Source organism: Pleurodeles waltl, chromosome 12 (assembly GCF_031143425.1).
Source record: "Pleurodeles waltl isolate 20211129_DDA chromosome 12, aPleWal1.hap1.20221129, whole genome shotgun sequence".
Taxonomy (NCBI): domain Eukaryota; kingdom Metazoa; phylum Chordata; class Amphibia; order Caudata; family Salamandridae; genus Pleurodeles; species Pleurodeles waltl.
The window spans coordinates 273,886,945-273,913,908 of NC_090451.1; the positions used below are offsets into that span (position 1 = coordinate 273,886,945).

The 26,964-nt window shown below is 44.6% G+C and overlaps 1 protein-coding gene across 1 annotated transcript in view; it reads right to left on the reverse strand.

Moving 5' to 3' along the window:
• OGFOD1 (2-oxoglutarate and iron dependent oxygenase domain containing 1) overlaps positions 1-26,964 on the reverse strand; it is a 236,901-nt gene that overhangs the window by 140,709 nt on the left and 69,228 nt on the right. Inside the window, exon 4 of the mRNA XM_069215834.1 lies at positions 7,987-8,087. Within this exon, the coding sequence (XP_069071935.1) occupies positions 7,987-8,087 (101 nt within the window). The remainder of the gene's footprint in view (positions 1-7,986; positions 8,088-26,964) is intronic.

Here is a 26,964-nt window from a genome sequence, read left to right on the forward strand (position 1 = left end):
AGAAGGGGATTCAGCATCCCCTCACCTCAGAGGGAAGCCAGATTTGCATATCAAAGGTGGTGGGTTATTTGAAGCCCCCTGCTTTGGCATGCTAATTTGCGGGTCATCCTGCAACCTGTGTCTAACACCCCTGCCAGAGCGGGCTTTGTTTCTGACTGCCCGGGAGCGGAGGCTCTCCCTGGGGGGCAGATACTTGTCTGCTGGTGGCAGGCTGGTTAAGACCAGTCTGTCAGCACATTAGTACTTGGCAGGTTTTGCAGGGGCTACCTCTAAAGTGCCCTCTGGGTGCATGTATTAATAAATACATTAATACATCCATTCCTGGAAGCAGTGAGGGTTTATTAATATGAGATGTTTGATACCAAACATGCCTTGTTTCAGTGAAGCCATCATGTAGCTGGGGAACCCATATTGACCAGTGTCCAGCACATGTACTTAAAATGGCTTCCTATATCACTTACTATGTCTTAAGAATCGACTAAGACATAGCAGGAGCATATCTGCTCATGCAGATATGTCCACACATGTAATATAATGTAATTATGGGAGCTGTTTAGCCTACAGTACCTTCAGACTCCTCCGAGGTTCAAAACCACCCTGACCCGGGTAGGGAAAGTGGCCCTGCCTGGTGCCGTGGCTTCCAAAGCAAAAGTCAGAGTTAGCCCCACAGACCAGCCTGCTGGCCATCTGGTCGCCCAGCTGATGACCGGTCATATGATCAGCAAGCCCGGCAACCAGATGGCCCGGGTTAACTTGGTAACCAAGCCTGTTCTTTTGGATGTGGTTGTTCTAGATAGTAGGTAGGGACAGTGAGAATTTCATTTATCCATTCAAGCGCGTCAGTAATTAGATGACAAGGCATTTGGTTACCTTAAGAGAGCCATAGTCATTCCCGCTGTTTACCTGCGCTTCATTTACTTTCTTCACTTTGACATTCAGAGAACAGAGTACAAATAACATTGCATCAACACCTCAGGTCTTTACAAGCCTTTGTTTTAATAAAACAGTTGGATTCCCCTTGTCCACACCAATTATAAGTCAGCTGCTGGATGCTACCCGAGGAAAAATGCAGACCCTACCCCCCGGTGAGGGGAATGGGGAGAGGCGATCATCACAGTTGGGGCTATCCACAGGAAGGGCCCAGCTCATATCCATAGTTGCCACCCCGGAGAGCAATGCTCTGTTCGGCCGTGGTGCATGCTAAGCCCCGGTTCGCACCCCACCCCGACCAACCCAGCCCTTTGGAGCAATCCTTATCCCTAAGTTACAAACCTGACTTGCTGACTTCTCTTACCTATATTGTTCCAACAGGCCAGAGGCTGTTCTCCTTGGAAACTTTCTGCATTTATGGGTACGGCCTGGTACAAGATGTACACCATTTACCTTGGATTTTCAAGGATCAGTGAGAGCTCACGGGACACTGCCAGAACCACAATGCTTTCCAAAGGTTTGCGAACCTTTCTTGAGGCAAACCCATTCCAGGGTACCCTGCCCTTCACAAAGAAAATAGAATTCTCCCCAGTGTTCCCACCGGCTTCTGCAGATCCTTTGCATTACCACACTGGAGGCCACAAGGGTGCCAGTCTCTGCCACTCTGGGACCTGAACCAGACTCCCTTTCGATTGGCTTAGGGCAACGGAGGCCATTGCCTGTCTCTTCCAAACGACATTCGGACCAAATGACCCATGTTCAACTGATGCTCACATTGAACTCTTCTCCATGTCGGCCTTGAAAGATCTTGTTTAAATATTTACTACTACCACCAAGATCTGCACCTGCAGCGGATCACCTGGTCTCTCACGGCAGGCTTCCGTGTGCACCACAATGGCCCTCCTACTCGTTGCAGCTTAGCCCTCAGGGCTCTTAGCACCAGCAACTGCTGGTTATGAGACAGACGCTCCAGGGTCATCCATTTACAGGGCTATTTAGTGAATTCCGACTTCCATGGCCACCGTCCTTCTGTCTACATCAACCAGCACATTTTCTGGTGTCTGATAAGCATTGGCATCAGGCAGTTTAGCCAGGCGTTCAGTTCATCCCACAGCTCCAAGGCCCACTAGGCACTCTCATTCGATGCCCGGCTCCAAGCCAGCGAGCCGGGTTTCTTACCCATTTAAAGTTGAGAATAGGTTGAGATCATTTTGGCGCAAATACCTCTAATCATTCACTTTATGAGCTAAAACTGAGGGTTCAAAGCACCAGCTATTCTAAAAGAAACTTCAAAGGGTACCAGCTGCTAGATGGTTTGATTAGTCTCTTGTCCCATGCCCAGGTCGGGTGAACGATTTGCACTTCAAGACTGATATGGACCACCACCAGAGTTTACTATGGCATTTCACTGCGTAGGCAGAGTTCACCATCTTTGGTTCCTATTACACATGCTCATGCTTCATTTCCCTAACAGGGTGGATAAAACGTGCCAATGATGCACCCACTGCAAGGGCACAGCAGGATCCCACCTCAGCTGACCCACATCTTCCTTGCACCAAAGTGTTTCGATCGGCCCTCCGACTCCCAGGTCCATGTTTCAAGACTGGTCTGTTGGCTTACAGACATTGCCCCTGACCTCAGGAGCCAAGCGTGGGCCTCCCCCGCTCGGCATCACGAAGCAGTCAGGGCACACTGAGCACAGTCCACCCCAGTCAACAGACGCGCTGGGTGCAGGAGGACCCTAGAGGGTCCGGAGCAGTTACCGGGGACAGCCCAGAGGCAGTCAATCTTACTCAGCCCTGCGGCACAGCAAATCTGCTGCCAGTGGGGCTGTAACACTCTCCGCCAGAGTAGAGAGCTACCTGCCACCCCAAAGCCTTCCCAGCTGATTTGAAGCCAGTCCCAAGGCACCGCCGCAGATTAAACGTACCCTGGTGGGGGTTAGCTGCACCCAGGCAGCGGTCCCATGGAAGGGATCCCCCCTCTTTCTGGTGACCGACCTTCCCGCCATGTTGAATCAAGGCAGACTACATGGATTCCAGCCGTTTACCTCTCAAGAGTTTCAAACCCTCTTGAACTCTCTCTTCAAAGTTATTTTCAACTTTCCTTGACAATGCTTGTTGGCTATTGGTCTTGCGCCCGTATTTAGCCTTGGATGGAGTTAATCCATGACTTTGAGGGGGGGTGTCAGTCTCAAGTAACCACATTCTAAGAAGTCCTGATCCCGGCACACCAGGGACTGCTACCGGCCTAACACCATCTGCAGGGGAGCATCCAACAGAAGGACTTAGGCTCCCATACAACGCTGAAGAGTGGGTCTTCTGTGTGCCACATTTACCAGGCTCACCTTTTAATGCCAGTGAAGTGGGGGAGGCCCCGCTGGGGCCCCCGAACCCCACTTGGGTACTTTGCTGCACGGTGGGCTGAGGCAGGGAACCCAGGGCTTCCAGCCCATGGCCCGCCGGGGCTGTGCCCTGGAGCCTGGTCAAAGCAGCTCTACCCAGGCAGAGAGGGCCTCCCCTTGCCAGCGGGACCCTATCCTGGGCACGTTTCCACACAGAAGGCTGGAGAAGGGAGCCTGGGCTGGGGGCTTCCGCCCCATGGCCCCCCAGGACTCTGACCCTGAGGGCCAGTCAAACCACTGCAGCCGTCAGGGCCTGGAGGCCTCCCTAGGCCTGCAGGATAGGAAAAGGGGGACCAGAACAAAAGATTGGAATCTACTGTAGGAAACTGTATTCAACTTCAGTGCTTAATCCAGTTCTTAAGCACACTGATCACATTTTTGTACTGAGATATAGATTATATATATCATATGTAAAAAATATAGGCAAATTACCCAGTGGCTGTCTCCAATTTGTAGTTATAGTTGGTATTAGGTTTCCATAGGAAATGCTTTATTTGTGTTGCGAATAACTTTGGAGCTGTTTGAAAAATCTTCAACAAACTTTCCCAAAGAAGTGCTCTTTTTTTGCCTAGTTTATGCATGGAAAGTTTCAGTTAAATGGGGGCCAGGAAAGGGTGTGTGGTGTGTGTGTGTGGTGTGTGTGGTGTGTGGTGTGTGGTAGGGAAACACATTTTCGCCATTCATTTTTCTATAGGAATTTCAGAAACAGCTACAGCCCAAAAGCCTGAACATATGTACACCAAGTTTGGCACAACGATAAGACCTTGGTCAAGAAAGAGCGCTTTTTCTGATTTGCTGTAAATCCGTTCAGTAGTTTTTGAATAATTAAGGCTCAAAATCTATGGACATGTCACACAGTGGAGGCTCTGCTGACCTGACAGATCTGATGCTGAGATCTGATTCGCTGCCATCACATCAACAAGGATGTGGCGGCAGCCATCTTAGATCTCGGAACTCAGACTCGAGTCCTACAAAAAGAGTTAAACAAGCACTGGAAGAGCCACTAAGTCTTGCCTATAGGAACTACTGGCACTGTCGTTTTTTTTTAGCCATGCTGTACAAGAGCGCTGCTGCTGGGTAACATGGCTCAAAGTTAGAAGAAAAGAAAAGCACTATGATGTAGAGCGCTGCAGAGTCATAGTGCTTTTTTTAATTCAACATTCAGTCATGTTCCAAGGCAGCCGCGCTGCTGTACAATAACGTACAAAACACTGGAAATGCCAATAGCTCGTTGGCTAGACCTATGCTGTTTTTGTTAACAATTTAAGCCCTTGAGTAACATTATCTCAGTCTTTCATTATCCCGAGGTCGATGAAAGGGTAGCACTGAGGGTGACAATAGCAACATACACTTCTTACATACAATGCCAATAAATGTAATACATGTGGTAACAGGACCTGTAAACATACGTTACATTTCTGTGCAAAACAGCATGTAGTATCACCACGTGATGGAAAAAGTCCCACAGCACCGTTTACAACTCAAAGCACCGCTTTAACATCTCACCTTCAGAAGCCCAAGGCAGATATTTAGGAAGTTTACAAGTTTGTGTTTACTGAATGAGGCATAAAACAACTTCACAAACACTGCCATTTAGCATAAGAATTTAAGTATAGCCCGTCTTCTTCATTTAAGACAATCCCTCAGTGAATTTAATGTGGCCATACTGTGAACAAAATATCTAACCCTTCAGAATTTTAATAAATTATAAACAACACTACTCTGCTGAATCTATCATTCACATTATATGTATGCGGCTCTATAGGGGTGCTAGTTAAATGCAGATATATAGAGCCATACATGCTGCCAAAGTATATCGTTTGAGGTGACCTGCACTGTCAGAGCTGCTCGCATAACACGGGGTCACAGCACAGTGCTGTGAGCGGAGACGGGCAACCTTCTGTACCTGCCAACTCTCCAGAGCAAGGGAGCATCCAACAGAAGGACTTAGGCCCCCGAGCGACGCTGGGCAGGTAGTGATGTGTGTGATTCACAGGACTCCAGGCCCTCCCGGGGGCTGGTTTAGCTAAACTGTGGAATCAATAATGACAGTCGTACAAAACAGGCAGATGGCACACATGCCAGCTAATCCTATCTAAAGGCAGGGCTCCCTCTATTTTCAGCCTCTTTAAAACGCATAACAAGACAATGGGCGCACCAGCTCACGACCCTGTTAATTGAGAGCAGAGAAAAAGAAAACAATCATTGGCAAAGCCAACAGTTCTCATCTGTGCGACAGCTAATGGTTGTGCCAATGCATTTTAGTAAAGTTGTATAGCAGCGTGGCTGTGCAGCATGGCTCAAAGTAAAGTTAGTCAAAAAGCGCTAAGACGCAGCCAGCATTGATGTCCCGTCACAGTGTTATTTTTTTGCAGCTGGGACCTGGGGGTGGGGAGTTGAACAAGCAAGAACAGGATCCGGGTTGGAGGGATAGGAAAGCAAGCGCGGTGGGCGAAAAGGGGACAGCAACACAGAGAGTTGATAAGTGTGACGGGAAAGCAGCAAAACAGAAACAAATAATACCTCAGTCACAGCGCAAGCTAAGGATAAATACTAATCAAGAGAAATGATTCTGCACTTTGTTCATGCGCCAGAGAGGAAACTCGATGAGACGCCTGCCTCGCACGGGCCACTCAAGGCACTGGATAGAGAAGTGACACTGAAGCCAATAAATTAAACTCAACGGGCAGGTTCAAGCCTTTCATTGCAAACAATAGCTTCTTACAAGTGAGCGCACGGCTCACGCACGCTTGAACCGAAAAAAAAAAACTTAAGGGGGCAGGCTAGAGTAACACTGATCCCCTAAGCCTTATGGGGGGGTTTCAGATGAGCCCACCCGTCCTCCTCCTCCCCCCACATCCACCTCCCACCATCTCTGGGCAAAAAACTGTTTAAAAAAAAAAAATTTGCAGAGGATCTGCCATGCTGCAGCAAAAAATATAGGACTCTGCGTCCCTCCCCGAGCCTTAATAGGCCTCAGGGACACCATCCCCTGGGTCAGACATCACCAAAAATGGGCAAGGGTTAGAGGCCCCTCCTCTCCTGGCCTTAATAGGCCCGTGGAACCCCAGCCCCAGGGGTCGATCTTAAATTGAAGGGAAGGAGGCATGCACTACTCCTCTCTGAGCCTGTAAACGCCCTGGAGAATCCATCCCCTGAGCCTGGCTCAATTACTGTGTCACCAAACACCAAATCGGAGACTAATGTTCCTCATTCAGGGCATTACAATACAATACGTCCAAGCCCAAATTGAGAGATGTTTTTGAGAAAGTGGGTAATTCTTTAAATATTAAACTTGAGACAAATGCATAATAAGTGTTGGTGGTTATGTGAAATTATTGTTTTATCTAGTTTAAAAATTAAAGATATATCGAACATAAATCATGTAAAAACATGGAAAACTCATAAGAACTTTGATGTACTTTTATAAATGTATTATTTTTAACATATTGCAAAGATGAATGAACATGAGCAATATTTTTGTACTAAATGCAGAAATCATTCTTTAGCACTGTGGGTGGTGTTTACAGTTATTATGAAGGCTTTTGATAGATCACTTGAAAGAAAAGAAACAAAATTATGTGAAAAATACTTTGGGTGTGATATCAGAACATAACAAGCGTTTTCAATGCAACGGGTCTCACATTTGTGCGGGTTAGAGGTATTAGCGTTGTAAAGCAAAAAAACAACGCTATGTAAAATGCAGCGCGATCACGCTGCGTGGAAAATAAACAGATAAAGTAGTCCGGAAACCCAGGCTAAAAACATCGAGCCTCGTATGTTTTTGGTACTTTACCGGTGCTGTGTAGGTGGGTTAAACACCGGAAAAGACATGACGTATGCATGCCTTTCACAAATGAAAGCAAGCGGATTTTAAAAGGCAAGCCCACAAACCAATGTAAGTGACTGACGTGGCATGGGCGTGGTTTGAAGCCCAAAGAGAGATTACAGAATAGACGGAGCACTTTGTGCTTGCCGATAAAAAGGACCTCACTCCCATTTCTCAATGTAAATATACTTCTCTGTGGAGGAAAAAAATCAAATAAAATGTATCTTCTACCTACATCTGAAAATATCTACAGTGGTACTTGCAGGTTAGTAAGCATTATCTAGGAGTCACAAGGCAGTTATGTTAAAAACAGCAAATCCAGTCAAGGTTGCAGTCTATATTCGCATTACATTAGTTATTAAGAGTCATAATGTTCCGAGCACCATAAAATGTCCACAGAAAAAATATTACAATGCAAATATAGCGATTTACAATTGCATCGATGTAAGATGTATATATAGTAGCTGTCATTTAATATAAATATAATAAATCAAGGTCATTAAATTTGCACAATGAACATAAATGCTCTGAAATGAAGAAATAGATTTCCCTGCAAAAAGAGAATTAGTCTAACTAAACTTCTAAAAATCAACTTAATACACTTTTTAACATGTTACTATTTTCACCTTACCAGTCATCTCTGGGTAGCATGAGAATACATGGTCAAACTAGCTGTGGCATACAAAATACAAGAAAAATGTACAATACTGATTAGGTTTTCCATACAAAATATGGGGTTTAAACAGAGTACATGTTTGTTCTCGGAAGTGAAAGGCACAGCGAATCCGACCAATGCACTGTTTTTTCCAGTGTGTTTTGTTACCTGTATATTTATACTGTGCACATGATAAGTCAACAGTTTGTTCCAGTTCAACTTTAGTAACGTACGACAGCCATGTTCGAAAATCTTCAAAGAGCACATTTCTAAAAAAGAAAAAAAACACTCCATTCAGTAATATCCACAACAGTGATCCCTTAGGTCACACTGGTCTTACTCTAAGAGTGTATGCCTAATGTAGGACTACATCATTTGACAAAGAACACAATCTGGCAACTGAAAGCTGATTACTATCAGATTATTTCAAACCCACATAAACGTCTTTATAGCAAATCAATTCCACAGACATACTTTCTTTGAGAAGCATTATACATAGGTTATCACTACTTTTCATCACCTTCTTTATACTAGTTTTGAACACAGTTTCTTTACATTAGAAGAACATTCCTGGATGACTTCCCAAGTGAGCCACAAAAACAGGCTCTTGACCTATGCTGCACAGAAGGATGGGTCGTAGAGTCTGAATGGCAGTGAGCTGGAGAGCTAAGAATTCTCCTGCTGCCAGATCAATTACTTGGGAGCACAGTCTGCTTAGGAGTGCAAACAATTGAAGCAACAAGGTTACACCGCTACCTGTTGGAAAGACAGGTCACATCAATGAAAGGTTCAAGAATCCACGTTTTTCAAGACTTTAATCAAATTATGCACAATGATGTTGTTTAAGTTCAAAAATGTTTTCATTTGCAATTCTAGTTTTCAGCATTAGAACACATTTGCCAAAAGGAAGGTTATTATGAGAAAACACACGAGTTTATTTAGGTCATTAAGACTACCAGTTGTATTTAGATGTGATGGTAATAAAAGGCTATTCAAGTGTCTGAACGATAGAAATTGCTTTTGGTGTAGAAACAAGCTACAGAAACACTACATTCAGAGAGTAGTTGCAGATGAGGGTATTTTATGTTTCCAGCTGGGGCACATGGATTCTATTCCCTGTAATTGAATATCAAGCAGATACCATCCAAGTGAGCTAGAGGCTAGTCAATGTTTGGCAGATCGACTCCCTACTTGACCACCCGGCCTAGGTTTAATGTAGAAATATGAATATTGCTGCACTAAGTGTTGCAAGAATAGGACTGAGCACAAGGAGTACACACAAGCTGGAGCCAGGAAGATGTGGCTCTCGACAGCTTAAAGTGCTGAATTTGGTGAATACAACTACCTTTAAGCGCTGCTGCGAGCACCTCCATGTGCCTTCTGAAACAACAACTGGAGGCCCATTTTGCTCCACAATCCCTTAATAGACACTTGCCCCTAGAGCCTGTAATTTGTCCTTGTACTAAATAACAAGTCGTCATTGTTTGATTTATTAACATCTTTGGAATAAAAATCAAAGCTACATGCTCAAACACTCAGATTCAAAATCTATATTCAGCCATGAAAGAAAAAAAAACACAGTCAACAATCCATTACATCCAATTAATCAATTAATACAGCAGCATACTTCATCATGTCAAAAATTAAATGACCCCAAACCAGAACATCATTAAAGGAGTGCTAGTCAAACCACTTCCTAATATGAAGTGCTTCTCTATTAGAACTAATCACAGCATAGCAGATTTCCAAATCGTGAGGATTAATAAAAAAATAAAAAAACATTTCTCAATGTGAACTAAAACTGTGTATGTAAAAGGGGCAGTAGAAACTTTGTTCTTGAGGATTTTGTAAAGCGAAAAAAATGAGAAAATTCAAGGTACCTTGTCTAGAAATGTTGCCATATGGACATGGAGTAAGGTTATCAGAAAATGTTCTATAAAAAAAGTTAAGATTTAATCTCCTGGCTGAATACCACAATTTCCAAATTTAGCAGAGAGGTGGACTGAAAGAATTGTAACCCATGCTAAAACTGGGCCTATACATAGTAGGCTATTTTAAATAAACCTCTGGACTGATAGCAGAATTTTAGCTGGTTCCTCAAAAAACTCCATAAAACTCAGCTTCCTAAAACTATGACAAATATAACCAGCCCAAGAAATGTTTTCAGCATTACCCAAGGCCAGGCAGTTGTAGTGAAATATGTGTTTTTGACCACTGACTTTGTGTTGCACCACTTTGCACCTGGATTAGCTGCCTAGTGTTCACCAGTTGCAGATTACATTTTGTATTCAGTTTAGCTGCCTATTGACTTTATCGTAGTGTTAGACACTGCCATGTTAAACGCATCCGTTTTTCTTTGCTTTGCATAATCATAACTACATATATTTGCTGTGTACATTGCAGTTGAGAATCATTTTGGTTTATTTTCCTTTCACTGCTCTGACTATTTTTAAACGTGTGCTTTCGACCTACTAATCTCCTTTTTTAGGAACCTCATGGGGAACCAAAAATAAATGTCTTCTTCGAACTGAGAAGTGCATTCCAGAGATTTTTGTCAGCTTGGTCATTAGTGAAAGCAAAACAGCAATCCGGGAGGATAGGTCTAGAAAAACTTCAACTACGGTGTTAGCCAGATTGGTATCCACAAAAGCAAGGAGGGGATAGACCAACACAGCCCTCTAAAAATTTAAGACCCATTTAAGAATGGCAAAAGAAGGTTGAAGTCCAGCTCTCTGGGGAACCATCAGAAATCTGCGAAGAAAACCATTTTCTATAATGTGGAGTCTGGTTCAGCCATGGTACCCCCCCACACTCCAGTCCCATAAGTAGATATAGATAAGCACTTAGTATTAAAAAGAGCTATCAATTCTTTCACAGGTCTGTTGCCCAATTTAGCTGCAAAGTGAAAAATAGCTTCTACAGCTCTATTGTTTTTTTGGCCTCTTAACACCACCAATGGAGCCCAGTTTAAAAGTGAGTTAAAAAGGAGACCCAGGCAGCAAAAATTAGGTACCTTTTTTTCTACCACGTTTCCCTGGATATTAAGGCCCGTATTTATACTTTTTCAGCGCCGCATTTGCGCCTCTTTTTGACGTAAAAACGGCGCAAACTTACAAAATACAATTGTATTTTGCAACTTTGCGCCGCTTTTGCATCAAAAAATGACGCAAATCAGGTGCTAAAAAAGTATAAATATGGGCCTAAAGGTCTTAAACTTAGTAGTTTTTGGCCCACATACCAACAAAGGACTTACAATGATTAATTTTCAAATCCAAGGATGACATGAAATTAACAAAGGCATCAAGGGCTTTCTGCAGACTATTTGCTGTCCCCGCTAAAATGACAGCATCATCTGCTTCGAGAAGCGTAGGGATAAAACAGGTGCCCACTCTTGTGAAAGTCCAACTTCTTTTGCAATCAATGGGCTTCTCAGCCGTTTAAATAAATAAGGATTAAAAAAGGGGTCCAGAATACATCCCTGTGGAATGCCCTCAGTAGATACTACAGAAGGCGTGCTCGCTCTCCCTGGTCCACACATAACTTGACCGTAGTGTTCCAGTGCAATCTCCAGAGGAGAATGACCAGAGGTTCAACCATCCCTATATTACCCCCACATGTCCCACAGTTTGGCACAATTGACAGTGTCAAAAGCACACAACAAGTCAATGAACACTAGATGTAAAGAGTCCTTCATGGACGTGGTATATTTACCAACAATGAGCAATAAATTAAGACACTGCTCAACCGTGCCCATTAAATGTCCGAGGCCATATTGGGCATCCCACAGAGTATTATTTGAAGTAGCCCACCCTTCTAGGCATGCTAAAATAACCCTCCCCTAGATCTCAACTGTGGACCCTATAAGGAGATCGGCCTATAACATGCCAGGTTGGCTCTATCCCCTTTTTTAAAGATTGGGACCACAGTGGCCTCTTTCCAAGATTAAGGGAATGGGCTAATAATGGCAGCTCTAAAAATGATGGCAAGCAGCCCATAGGTAGGGATTTTTTTTAAATAGGTTCACTGGGACTGAACAGCTAATTGTCTTCCTTTCCTCACATATAGATCCTCTTCTTGAGGGGCTAACACTTTATTAAAAGGGTTAAAAATGCAAGAGAAGTGTGTAACCAAGTACGTTTAAAAAAATTAAACATTCAATATTGGGGGGAGGGGGGACCTTCCGTAAACATCGATCGTTTTATGGCCTTCCAAAATTTTCTTATCTCCCTTGAACATCCTGCTTATCATCCCAAGCTTCATTTCCGAGCTCAGCCTTTCTAGCTGCAATTATTACCTTATATACCTTGTGGGCTGCAATAATTGCTTCCCTATTGTAAGGAAATGCCTCCTTGGCATGGTTACCCCCTGACTTTTTGCCTTTGCTGATGCTATGTTTTGAATTGAAAGTGTGCTGAGGCCTGCTAACCAAGCCCCAGCACCAGTGTTCTTTCCCTAACCTGTACTTTTGATTCCACAATTGGCACACCCTGGCATCTAGGTAAGTCCCTTGTAACTGGTACCCCTAGTACCAAGGGCCCTGATGCCAGGGAAGGTCTCTAAGGGCTGCAGCATATCTTATGCCACCCTGGGGACCCCTCACTCAGCACAGACACACTGCTTACCAGCTTGTGTGTGCTGGTGAGAACAAAACGAGTAAGTCGACATGGCACTCCCCTCAGGGTGCCATGCCAACCTCACACTGCCTATGCAGTATAGATAAGTCACCCCTCTAGTAGGCCTTACAGCCCTAAGGCAGGGTGCACTATACCATAGGTGAGGGCACCAGTGCATGAGTACTGTGCCCCTACAGTGTCTAAGCCAAACCTTAGACATTGTAAGTGCAGGGTAGCCATAAGAGTATATGGTCTGGGAGTCTGTCAAACACGGACTCCACAGCACCATAATGGCTACACTGAAAACTGGAAAGTTTGGTATCAAACTTCTCAGCACAATAAATGCACACTGATGCCAGTGTACATTTTATTGTAAAATACACCCCAGAGGGCACCTTAGAGGTGCCCCCTGAAACCTTAACCGACTATCTGTGTAGGCTGACTGGTTCCAGCAGCCTGCCACAACCGAGACATGTTGCTGGCCCCATGGGGAGAGTGCCTTTGTCACTCTGAGGCCAGTAACAAAGCCTGCACTGGGTGGAGATGCTAACACCTGACCCCAGGCAGGAGCTGTCACACCTGGCGGTAAGCCTCAAAGGCTCACCCCTTTGTGCCAGCACCGCAGGACACTCCAGCTAGTGAAGTTGCCCGCCCCCTCCGGCCACGGCCCCCACTTTTGGCGGCAAGGCCGGAGAAAATAATGAGAATAACAAGGAGGAGTCACTGGCCAGTCAGGACAGCCCCTAAGGTGTCCTGAGCTGAAGTGACTCTAACTTTTAGAAATCCTCCATCTTGCAGATGGAGGATTCCCCAATAGGATTAGGGATGTGACCCCCTCCCCTTGGGAGGAGGCACAAAGAGGGTGTACCCACCCTCAGGGCTAGTAGCCATTGGCTACTAACCCCCCAGACCTAAACACGCCCTTAAATTTAGTATTTAAGGGCTCCCCTGAACCTAAGAATTTAGATTCCTGAAACTACAAGAAGAAGAAGACTGCCGAGCTGAAAAACCCCTGCAGAGGAAGAACAGAAGACACCAACTGCTTTGGCCCCAGTCCTACCGGCCTGTCTCCTGCCTTCCAAAGAACCCTGCTCCAGCGACGCTTTCCATTGGACCAGCGACCTCTGAATCCTCTGAGGACTGCCCTGCTTCAAGAAAGACAAGAAACTCCCGAGGACAGCGGCACTGCTCCAAAAGAACTGCAACTTTGTTTCAAGGAGCAGATTTAAAGACCCCTGCAACTCCCCGCAAGAAGCGTGAGACTTGCAACACTGCACCCGGCGACCCAGACTCGACTGGTGGAGAATCAACACCTCAGGGAGGACCCTCCGGCGACTCCGAGACCGTGAGTAACCAAAGTTGTCCCCCCTGAGCCCGCACAGCGACACCTGCAGAGGGAATCCCGAGGCTCCCCCTGACCGCGACTGCCTGAACTCCATTTCCCGACGGCTGGAAAAGACCCTGCACCCGCAGCCCCCAGCACCTAAAAGAACGGAACTACTGTGCAGGAGTGACCCCCAGGAGGCCCTCTCCCTTGCCCAGGTGGTGGCTACCCCGAGGAGCCACCCCCTTGCCTGCCTGCACCGCTGAAGAGATCCCTTGATCTCTCATTGAAATCTACAGAGAACCCGACGCTTGTTTGCACACTGCACCCGGCCGCCCCCGCGCTGCTGAGGGTGTACTTTCTGTGTGGACTTGTGTCCCCCCCGGTGCCCTACAAAACCCCCCTGGTCTGCCCTCCGAAGACGCGGGTACTTACCTGCTGGCAGACCGGAACCGGGGCACCCCCTTCTCTCCATTGAAGCCTATGCGTTTTGGGCACCTCTTTGACCTCTGCACCTGACCGGCCCTGAGCTGCTGGTGTGGTAACTTTAGGGTTGCTCTGAACCCCCAACGGTGGGCTACCTTGGACCGAAACCTGAGACTTGTAAGTGATTTACTTACCTGACAAAACTAACAAAAACTTACCTCCCCCAGGAACTGTGAAAATTGCACTGTGTCCACTTTTAAAACAGCTTATTGTGTTTTATGTAAAAAGTATACATGCTAATGTAATGATTCAAAGTTCCTAAAGTACTTACCTGCAATACCTTTCAAATGAGATATTACATGTAGAATTTTAACCTGTGGTTCTTAAAATAAACTAAGAAAATATATTTTTCTATAACAAAACCTATTGGCTGGATTTGTCTCCGAGTGTGTGTTCCTCATTTATTGCCTGTGTGTATGTACAACAAATGCTTAACACTACTCCTTTGATAAGCCTACTGCTCGACCACACTACCACAAAATAGAGCATTAGTATTATCTCTTTTTGCCACTATCTTACCTCTAAGGAGAACCCTTGGACTCTGTGCATACTATTCCTTACTTTGAAATAGTGCATACAGAGCCAACTTCCTACACCTATCTTTTGGGGCAGCCTTTGGAGCCATTTTTAATTGCCTATGCAATTTCGAATAAGCACTGTTAAAACACTGAGGAGTCGAGGATGGGGTATGAAGCTGTTAAAGCATGGGAAATAAGAGAACATAAACTCTCAAAATCTGGACTAGACACACCGTGGAGGCCTCATTCGATAGGCATCTATTAACTAACTCAGTTTTTCATCACAATTTCCCCCACAAATGTTTTCAGGTCAAACCCGCTTCCATTTTAATCTGCACCCTTTGTTTGTTTTAAATGCAATGGGGGTGGTTGTTCATTTAGGTTCAATTATAGCATAATTCCACTTAAAAGAGGATACTAAGGGGTTATGATCACTGGCTGAATATGGGATTACTTTAAAATCAGTTACTGATCAATTATAATCATTAATAATTAACATAAAAATCTATAGTAGTAGGGTTTTTTCCTACTGTAACGGTTGGGTGGTGATTAGGAGTGGCCTTCACACAGTCCGTTAAAAGACTAACTCATTTGTGATCAAAATATTATTCAGTGCATCCCCATACTGGAAATGTGTAAGTGCGATAACATCTGATCCTTGTTATTTTCAATACCGCACACACTCAAATGATTTAACTGGTGTTGAACCAGATATGCTAATTATAAATTATTAATGAATGTTTATGTGTTTTGAGTAACAAGAAAACTAAGCGTAGAGAAATTGATGTGCACGTTTGAAAATGTGCCCACGGAGAGTGACAGCCAACTTACACAAACTTGTACTAAAATGATAAAAAATGTGTGAAATAATGAAAGAGTAATAATAACGTAGTAATATGTCATATTGAGATGTATAACGTGTGTTTTGCATTATATCAAAGAGTTAACTTAGCCGAGGTTGTGGCCTAGTTACCAGGCCTCATGCAGAAGCTGAATCTCTAGTGCACTGCAGAGAAGCTGGTGCTTTGAACTGTCCGTGAACTGCATATGTTAATAAAATCTGCTTAGCTAGAATTTTCTTCAATGTACCGACGGACAGGAGATGATGGAACTAAACATGTAACAATTTTGGTGTAAGACAGACTCGATGTACTTTCCCAGGACTTGAACAACAGAAGCACTGACTGGGTAAGAAGATGCAACATTCTCGATACCTGAGGACATTGTATAGTGAACCAATCAACAAACTGAGAACGGCGTAGTATTAGAATTCATTAATTTGAAAAATTAATATTATTGGTTAGGGTAATAACTAGTGATTGACTGACCAATTAGGAATTAGGGGGATGGACTGGGTAACCTTAATAAAAAGTCATGACAAAGGGCAAAATCTTCAGATGCGAGGGAGAACTGATGCAGATATTAGATGTCGGAAGATACGATTCGAGATTCTGTCATTGGGCTCATTCTCTTGAGAGCCTGATGTGTTGCTGATCGATTGATGACCTGAAGATGAAGACTGACTTTGTTGCTGATCCATTCTGTGGCTAGGTAGCTATGACAATGTGACTAACTTTTTGCGCTTTTCTTTCTAGGTACCAACTGCGCTGTTTGAATAGGTTTTTCTTTTAGCTAGATGTTTTCTAAATTCGTGTTCTAAATTGTTTTTGCATGAAGTCCCACATGCTGATGCTAATTTGGGTTAGGTAAGGTTTCCTTTGGGTGACGTTTACAGTGACAAACGATTGACTAACTGATTGCTGAATTCTGCTATTAATGCAGATATAGTCATCTTTGTTAGCTTATGCTGAAGCATTAAAGCATATGTTTTCTCAAGTTTTGATTAGATTATGTTATTGGTGGTCCTTAATGAACTAATACTCAGCTGATCGAATAAAGTTTGAATTAATCAATGGACTAGTATTGTAACTAATAGGGAAATAAAATTGATAAAACGTATAATTGAGTTGTGGTTATTCATGAAATATTGACGTTATCGATTGATCGGCCTATACACATCCCCTTGTTAGTTTACTTACTAAGGACCAGGCGTGCTAGCAGTTTTTGGTAGCAGCTTGATGGTTAGTTTCCTTGGAGAACTAGTTATGTGGTGACTGATGGTTATGGTAGTAGTTTAAATTAGGGTTAGTTATTAATTTTATGAGGTTTGAATTTTTGTTTTCTGAAATGGAAATTGTAGCAAAGATGATGTCCCCTTAAGCCCAGAAATTACTTTCCCAGATCCTGGATCTCGCTAGTAAAGTTGGGTATGTTCTCGGCGTCTTTGTGATAGTGTGAAAGTGGTAGGTTGCGCTTGCAGAGGCTTATGCAAATCGCAGGTGAATTGTGATGTATGTGAGGGAAGTAGGGAGTCTGCGTACTCCAGTTGAGGTTTAGTAGGAGTGTGCGTACTCCGCAGTATGAGAGTAGGAAAGTCATCAAACTTCATATGTGTTTGGCGCTTTGTGCTCAAAAATTGTTCAAGTGGGTGTTGGTGATGTACGGACCCTGCATGGTCTAAGACTCCGGAGTATATTGACAAGTGTAGAAGGCACTTAGTTATATGTTGTAATCTGTCTGGTTTAGTAGGTTGATCGGGCGTGGTCAACAAGTCGGTGCGTAAGTTAAGTGAGTAAGGGAAATTTTTGACTGAGATTTGGCAAATCCTATGTGCACCAGGACAGAACCACTGATCAGTTGAGAGTGAAATTCGCGGGTCGAATTTGCTTGCGAACGTGGAAGACTGAGAAAGAGGAATAGCTGCTTGAGCGAAAGGGCCATCAGTGAAAATCCGTAAGGTCTCTGAAGCGATTGTGTACCTTCCTGTAGTAAACCAGCTGATTTGTTTTTAGTTATTGGTTTCTGGTTAGTGCTCGCAATACTTTTGCATTAGTTTCATGTGAGTTGAAGACTAGGAGGACAAGCCGCAAGACTGTCAGCCGCAGTGTGTGGGTGTGACGTCAGAGTGAGCCACGCTGGGATAGGTTGGTTAGTGAGAAGAATCGCGAGCGGATTGGCAGCCGTCCATAAGAGGCTATTGGTTGAGTAAGCAGGTGAAAGGAATCTTAGGAGTAAAAGTCATTTCCTTATTGAATCGGATAAATACAAAAGAGAAGACTGCGTTTTTCAAAGCATTCAGGAGTGCCATGAAATTCTTACATTAAGGCGACAGTTGGGAAGCCGACCCCGCCGGAAAATTCTCAGGCATTTATTGTGATGGAGGAGAGTGGTGTCGCGCCATGTCTTTGGTTAAAGCAGTGGTGCAAATTGACACAGAAACAGGGAGCTTTAGTGTTTCCAGAGCATGGAACGTTCAATTTGAGAATTTTGGATCAGTTGCGAATGACATTATATGAGACTAAGCCACGTCCGAGACCAGCATAGTTTGAGGCTTTAGCAGTTTGGGAGCTCATAGCAAGACAGCAGCAAGAAATGAAATTCCAGAGGAGAATAAGGAAGGTAGAGAAGTATATAGCAGAGGCGAGATGGGATTGGGAACAGAAAAAGTGGAGAATGGCAACGTTGTAGGGGGTTAAGTTATTCCGTGCAAATACAGAAGAAGAGTCAGGAGAGACAGAGGATGCTAGTAAGAGTGAAAAGAGTTCAGGGGGCAAGAAAAAGAAAGACTTATGTGGAAGAAGAAGATTCAGATATTGAGGACCTTATTACTCAGGTGTTGAGGGACTGACCTCCACCATATGCGGTACAGGAGGGCGGTCCAAGTACTAGTTCTGCTCCAATTGCCCGAGCCCAAGTGTCAGGGGTAGTGGGACCAGTGCAAGCAGATAATGGACAGGTACAAAGGGTAGTGCAGAGTACTCCTAATGCAATGACTACTTCGGTAGTTCAAGCACAGATGCACCTAACACCAATACAGAGAATTTATCCAGAAGTACCAATTCTTGAGATAACTTCAAAATTAGTGGTTCCTACGGAGCTAATGGTTCCAAGGACAATGCTAGTTCAGACTGAGCAGACTCCAATGTTGTTGCCTTAGGCACAGCCAGAGGGTTTGCCGAAGTTCACACCAATGACAGGGACACAGTCAGATGTGACACCAGTGATGAATCAGAATATGGGAGTAGCCCTTCCACAAAATGCGGGTGTCAGAGCAGCACGAGATGCAATATCGCTGCCAATAACTGTTGGTCCAGCGGTACCACTGTTTGCACAGGATAAGTCAATTGCAGGAGTACAGGGTGAAATGTCACAAAGCCTCGCGAGGAGGGGGGTGAGAGATCATGTGCAGGTAATATCATCTATGAGTCAGACCCTTGAAGGATCTAGACCATTAATGGATCTTAGTCCACTTGTTGTGCTTCCAGATACGTTAAATGGCCCGAGTGCAAGTCAGAGCTTGAAGCTTTTGACACCGCAACTCCAGGTGCAGTGGTACAACAGGTGCCATTGCAGAGCGTGAGTAATATTTCATTGCAGGGATTAACAGCACAGCAGTTAAATGAGTGATTAGACACTTTGAATACTCCTCGAAACGCATCCAAGGGTGAAGAGCAGATTAATCATGTAAGATTGGCTACAGAGATAACTGAGCTAGTTGATGGAACGATGGGAGTGAATAGGTTGGAATCCTATACAGAAGAAGAGCTGAGATACTTTTGTCCTAGAATTGCGAAAGAAGTGGGCAAGATACATCAGAAATTGGCAGATAAACATGACACAGAAATTGAGAAAACAAAGCATTTGAAAATGAGCTACAGGTTAGATTTTGAGGCAAAAGATTTTGAACACATGAGGCCAGCAAGGATGAAAGCGCACCTTAGAGAATTATTGCAGAGTGCTCAGATTTGGGGAGCATTAGAGAAGTGGGAAGGCAGGTGGGTGAAGAAGGATAATCGGGAACGAGATTCACAAGAAGGGTCTTAAAGCGTTCAGAAAGACAAGGATCCAGTAAAAATTTTACCAATGAGGGAAATTCCATGGGGGGCACTTTGTTCATGTACCTTGGCACAGGAGTGATATTCTGTCATTCACAAATGATTATCCAAAATTGAGAGAGAAACCGGTTGAGCGGTATCAGCAGACAGAGAGATTTGTGAAGCTTTCGAAATGTATGTGGGAAGACATGAATACTTTATTGAAGATAGTGATTTGTGGGTCGAGTGCAAGAGAGCAGTGATCAAACATTATTATAAGGTGATTGAGTTCCTGAAGACGAGAATTCCGCCTAAGAATACTGATTGGCAGAGGATTGACAGGACAGTGCAGGAAATAAAAGAGTCAATACATACCTATTATGAGAGACTGCTGAAAGCGTTCAAGGAATACAGTAGTAAGAAAGCGATTGAGCCAAAAGACATGTTGCACTTTGTGTTCAGATTCGTAGAAGGGTTAAGACCTGAAATAGGTCAGATGATTAAGAGTCATTTGATTTGCTGGTAAGCGAAGCCGACTGATGAGGTATTGCAGTATGTGAAATACTGTAGTGATGAGATTGAGTTGAAGCAGAAGAAGTTGAAGGAGAAAGCAATGTGATGCAAATTAAGGCAGCTCAAACAGGAGTGCAGGGAGCTTAAATGCAACAGATGCTGCAACAGCAGGGATCTGTCATGTTCCAACCTCAGGTGAGAGGTAGGGGTTGTGGAGTCAACATGAATCGTGGTCCGGATTTGAATACAGTAGTGGTTCAGAATGATGTGCAATGGATGAAAAAGATGTTACTGTGTCATCTGTGCAGAAACGTGGGACACTGGAAGCGGGAGTGTCCGTTGATGGTGCAGGATGGTGATGTTCAGCAAAGTGGTGATGTCAATGCATTTCAAACTGTGAAAGTCCCTAGAATGAGAGGACTTACTCCGAATTTTCAGAATCAAGTGCAGAATTTTCAACCCATGCAGCAGGTGCAAGTGCCTTGTGCACAAGTGACACAGTTTCAACCAATGCAGCAGCAGGTTCCTATGGTACCTAGACATCAAATGCAGATACCTCAAGCCCCGATGGAACAGCAACAGATGATGCTTACTCAGCAGGTCACAGGTCAGAGACAAGACAGAAGTGGTGACACAATGCACCAATTCCCATTACATAGTGAGAATGAAATAAACGATGAATGGATGAGTATTAGTTCAGATAAAGAGCCATGTATGCTTGCAGCGTTCCTAGAGGTAGATCAGAGAGGACCATTTGTGAAGGGAAGGGTGATGGGTCACAGAGTTTCATTCCTAGAGGACACAGGAGCTACTCGCTCTACAGTGAGAAGTGCGGAAGTTCCGAACTTACCTCTTTCAGGCAGGACAGTTCAGGGTGTGGGAGTAGCAAACAGACAGCTAATAAATCCAATCACAGATCCAGTACAGGTTGAGATTGGCAACTTCCAGGGACTGCATAAGTTTGTAGTCTGTGACTCAAGTCCAGTATCTCTACTGGGAAGGGACTTGTGCAAAACCAGATGTTCGATTAATTGTTCAACTGCTGGAATAGAGGTTCAGACGAATAGTGATGTCACGACTCACGTGCTGCTTGCGCCTGGAATTTGCAGATCTGGTGGCGTGAATCTTCAATGTTCGGCTTTGGCCCAAAAAGGGGCGACTCTTTCTGGTAGCCACGGTGCTGTAGGCAATGGAGACACCAAGAACAGACCGTGCCCTTCAGAAAGTAGCGCCAGAGGGAAAAAAACCCTTAAAAAGGGGAAAAAACCTCCAAACAGGAAGACTCCTGGAGAAAAACAAGAACAAACAAACAGGAATCCAAAAGGAGCAAAAATCAGAAAACACAGAATGCTGAATCCAAAACCAAAAGGCAAGGAAATCAGGAGCGAAGACACTAACTGAGCAGAAAGGGTTGCAGCGCAAAGAAAGAGGAAAAACACAGCCCTTATATACCAAAAAACAGGAAGTGACCCACAGGAAGTAAAAGGACACCATCTTAGATAGGGAAATAATGCATAGAACAGAATAGTAGAGGAACCATAGAGAATAGGGAACAAGGAATGCTGGGAAAGCACAGGAATCTGGGAAGGAGGAAAAAACATAAAGAAAGGCACACAAGAGACTGCAAAAAAGAAGAAAGGACAAAGAAACGAAGAAAAACAGGTAAGAGGGTTCAGAGACCCCTGGGACAGTGAAAGGCAGAAGGAAGAACGAGGCCCCAAGCAAATCTGGGGCCTCGAAACGCGCAGGAGAGGCTGGGGGCGCGCCGCGTCTTAATAACGCGGTGCGCGGCCCGAGCCGAACGCCCGGCAGAAGTCGAGCTCTCGGCTCGCGCCGCGCGGTGCGGCGCGACAGTAGGTCCCCCTCCCGAAGGCCCAGGTTTAAGAGGGAATAAACAGTGAAAGCGTTGAATCAGGAGAGGAGCGTGAACGGAAGAGGCATCTTCCCATGAACATTCACTGAGAGGATAACCCTTCCAATGAATCAGATACTGAAGTCGTTTATGAAAAAGACGAGAGTCACAAATTTCCTGCACTTCATATTCAGGAACATCATCCACAAGGACAGGAGGTGGACAAGGAAACTGACGTGAGTAAGGATCAGGCACATAAGGTTTAAGCTGAGAAACATGAAAAACCGGATGATGGATCTTCCATGTATGGGGTAAGTGAAGACGGACAGTGACAGGATTGACCAACTGGAGAATACGGAAAGGCCCATAGTAACGAGGTGTGAACTTGTTTTGAGAGAGACGGGAGGGCAAGAATTTGGAGGAGAGCCAGACTTTATCTTGCAGATGATAATTTGGATTGGTTGTACGTCTCTTGTCTGCAGCCTTCTTCATATACCTCTTGGTATGTAACAAATTAGATCAAATTAGTTTATGGAGTTGGAGAAGGCGTTTGGAGAAATAGGTAATAGCAGGTAGAGGAGAGTTGGATTGTGGAGAAGTAGGGAAAGAGGTAGGATGAAAACCATAGGAACAGAAAAAGGGAGTGACCTTGGAGGCACTATGGACTGAGTTATTGTAGGAAAATTCAGCTAAAGAGAGGTAAGTGCTCCAGTTACTTTGGGTAGAATTGCAAAAGCATCGAAGATATTGCTCCAGTCCTTGGTTCAGACGCTCAGTCTGTCCGTTGGTCTGAGGATGGAACCCTGAAGACAGGGCTCTATTTATATTCAGTGTTTTACAAAAATGCTTCCAAAATCGGGAGATGTACTGAGGTCCTCTATCAGATATTATGGTATGTGGAAGTCCATGGAGACGGAAGACATGATCTATGAATATTTGACTTAGTTCTTGAGAAGTAGGCAGCCTTTTTAGGCCAGTGAAATGAGCCATCTTTGTGAAAGAATCCACTGTGACCATGATAACCCGGTTTCCTGCTGATGGTGGGAGTGAACACATAAAATCAGTAGAGATAGTATGCCATGGGGCCGATGGAACAGGCAAAGGCTGTAGTAATCCTGCCGGTCTGGTGTGAGGTATTTTGACTTGGGCACATATGGGACAGGCCTGAACGTATTTTTCCACATCCAGTTTCCAGGTAGGCCACCAGAAAAATCGTGAAAGTAGTTCTTGTGTGGCTTTGATGCCTTTATGACTAGCTACAGGGGAATCATGGCACATTTGTAATGCTTTCTTTTGCACCTTGTTTGTAGGGAGGAATATCAGGTCTTGGTAATAAAAATATCCTTGTTTCTTGTACAATAATGGTCTTAGTTCTTCTATGTCATGGTCCGATAGGTTGGCGTATTCTTGTTGTACTTCTTCCAGGAAAGACTGAGCCACTCCAATGATCTTACTGGGTTCTAGAAGATACTGGGATGAGGAAGGAGAACACTCTGGATATCGGCGAGACAGAGCATCAGCCAGAATGTTTTGAGATCCTGGAATATATGTAATATAAAAATCGTACTGACTGAAGAAAAAGGCCCAGCGGGCCTGACGACTATTCTGGCATACAAAATTTCTTAAACATTGTAAATTACGGTGGTCTGTCCTCACCTCAAATGGTTCCTTGGAACCCATCAGAAACTGTCTCCACTCAAGGCAGGCTGTTTTCAGAGCCAATAATTCCCTTTCAAGTACGGAATAATGTTGTTCAGCTGTGGAAAGGATATGAGACAAATAGAAAACAGGATGTTCAAGGCCATCATCCTCTTGTCGTTGGAGTAAGACAGCTCCGATGGCTCTCTCAGAAGCATCAGTTACTACTATAAATTGTTTGGTGGTATCTGGATGTCTTAAGATGGGGGCTTGGGTGAAGGCTCTCTTTAAGCTTTGAAAGGCTGCTTCAGCAGCCTCAGTCCAGACAAACCCCTTCTTTAAATTGTCCTTCTTTAAGGTGTGAGTTATGTGGCTAGTCTGACTGGCAAAGTCTAGAATGAATTGTCGATAGAAGTTTGCTAAACCTAGGAAACATTGTGTTTCTTTTATGGTAGAAGGAGAAGGCCACTCTAGGATAGCTTGTACCTTTTCTTGATCCATAGCTATGCCGGTGGGACTTAAATGATAGCCCAGATATTTGACTTCCGTCATGTCGAACTCACATTTCTCTGGTTTGCAAAATAGTTGATGATCACGAAGTCTTTGAAGAACTTGTTTCACATGGGAAGTATGGAGTTCAGGATTTCTAGAATAAATAAGAATATCATCTAGGTAGATCACGACTGTCTGATTCAGTAGGTCTGAAAACACTGAGTCCATAAATCTCTGGAAGATTGCGGGGGCGTTAGTAAGACCAAACGGCATAACCCTATATTCAAAATGGCCAAATGGGGTCCTGAATGCTGTCTTCCATTCGTCGCCTTCTCTTATGCGTAAAAGGTGGTAGGCTCCTCGTAAATCCAATTTAGTAAAACGTTGGGCCCCTCTGATTGCTTCCAGTATGTCCCTGATGGGAGGCAAAGGATAACGATCTTTAATGGTAATTTTATTCAGACCTCGAAAATCCAGGCACGGACGAAGATCCTTAGTTTTCTTGGGCACAAAAAAGAGAGGGGCCCCAGCCGGAGACGACGATGGAACAATAAGACCACTCTGTATATTTTCGTCCAGATACTCCTTTAGAACTTCTTTTTCGGGTTCCGTGAGGGAGTACATCCTCCCAAAAGGAACAATTGTGCCGGGTTCCAATGGAATTGCACAATCATATTCTCGATGTGGAGGTAGCACAGGTTTTGACGGTTTTTGGAAAACATCCTGAAACTCCAAATAGTGGTCTGGGACCCCTTGGACCGTATTAATGGACATACCAGTGGCACCTTCAGTAGCTAAGGATCTTTTCGGAGACCAATACTTGTCGGAAGTAAAACAGTTCTCATGACAAAATTGCGAAGACAAAGACTGTCCGGGTAACCCAATTTATATATGGGTTATGTCTGATGAACCACGGAATTCCAAGAATGATGGTATGGTTAGGGGACGTAATAAGATCGAAGGAGATGTGTTCTTGATGGTTTCCCACCTGTAGACTTAACATCAGGGTAGTGGTGTCTACAGGACCAGAGGATATCAAAGATCCATCCACAGTGTGTACCTGTTCGGGTACTTCTTTTGCTTGAGTAGGAACTAGGTTAGCAGCAGCCCACGTCTTGTCCATGTATATACCACTAGCACCACAATCTAGTAATGCCATAGTCTTTTCTTGACGACCGTCAGGAAGTTGTAACAGGACAGGAAAGATGAACAAGGCAGTTGTATTGTCATTAAAGGAGCTGATGGAAGGTATAGCTGTAGATCCCGTCCCCTCCCTTCTTACAGAGGACGGGAGATGGCGTTTCCCGAAGGCCTGGACGGACGTACTGGACAGGTACGGAGCATGTGACCAGCAGAACCACAATACAGGCACAACCCTCTCTTGCGTCTGTCTTCTCGTTCACTAGCAGAGAGCGGACCTCGGGTAGTATCCACCTGCATGGGTTCCCCTTCGATGTCTCTAGCAGGAGTGCGAGGTTCCTCGGAACGCTGCAGGTATGCACGTGAGCTACTTGGCTGGGCAAACCCTCTACTCCTTTTCTTTTCCGATCTCCGTTCCTGAAGACGATATTCGATGGACAGTGCTTGATCCATCAGGCCACGAAGATCTTCCGCACTAGTTCATCCTTTATTTCTTCTTTGAGTCCTCTACGAAATAATGTTACCAGAGTACGTTCCACCCAAGTGGTCTCTGCCGCCAGCTGACGAAAACGGGTTATATATTGCAGGACGTCTTGGGAGCCTTGTTGGATGTCGCACAAGGCTTCTTCAGCGGAGGCTTCCAATCCAGGACGGCTAAACATCTGTTTGAAGCGACTCACAAAGGCGGAATAGTCTGACAATACAGGGTCGTTGGAGGACACCATCGGGGTTGCCCAGGCCAAGGCTGGACCGGATAAGGCACTGATAAGATAACCCACCTTGGTCCTGTCGTGGGAGAATTGAGTAGGTCGGAAGGCGAAATACACCGTTAAAGCATCCAAGAACTCGCGAAGCTTGGTTGGTTCACCAGAGAAACAAGGGGTAGAAGCGGAGATTGTCGGAACATCACTGGTGCGGAGGGCCAAAGCCTGTCGTAACGCAGCATTTTCATTACGTAGTTGTTGCAATTCCTGGGCTTGTTGCTGAATCGTGGTCAGCAGAGATTGCTCCGGATCTGCAGCAGCCGCCACTGTATTATCCATGGTGTTTGAGGACGTCGGAATGGTTAGGCGCTGCAATCTGTCACGACTCACGTGCTGCTTGCGCCTGGAATTTGCAGATCTGGTGGCGTGAATCTTCAATGTTCGGCTTTGGCCCAAAAAGGGGCGACTCTTTCTGGTAGCCACGGTGCTGTAGGCAATGGAGACACCAAGAACAGACCGTGCCCTTCAGAAAGTAGCGCCAGAGGGAAAAAACCCCTTAAAAAGGGGAAAAAACCTCCAAACAGGAAGACTCCTGGAGAAAAACAAGAACAAACAAACAGGAATCCAAAAGGAGCAAAAATCAGAAAACACAGAATGCTGAATCCAAAACCAAAAGGCAAGGAAATCAGGAGCGAAGACACTAACTGAGCAGAAAGGGTTGCAGCGCAAAGAAAGAGGAAAAACACAGCCCTTATATACCAAAAAACAGGAAGTGACCCACAGGAAGTAAAAGGACACCATCTTAGATAGGGAAATAATGCATAGAACAGAATAGTAGAGGAACCATAGAGAATAGGGAACAAGGAATGCTGGGAAAGCACAGGAATCTGGGAAGGAGGAAAAAACATAAAGAAAGGCACACAACAGACTGCAAAAAAGAAGAAAGGACAAAGAAACGAAGAAAAACAGGTAAGAGGGTTCAGAGACCCCTG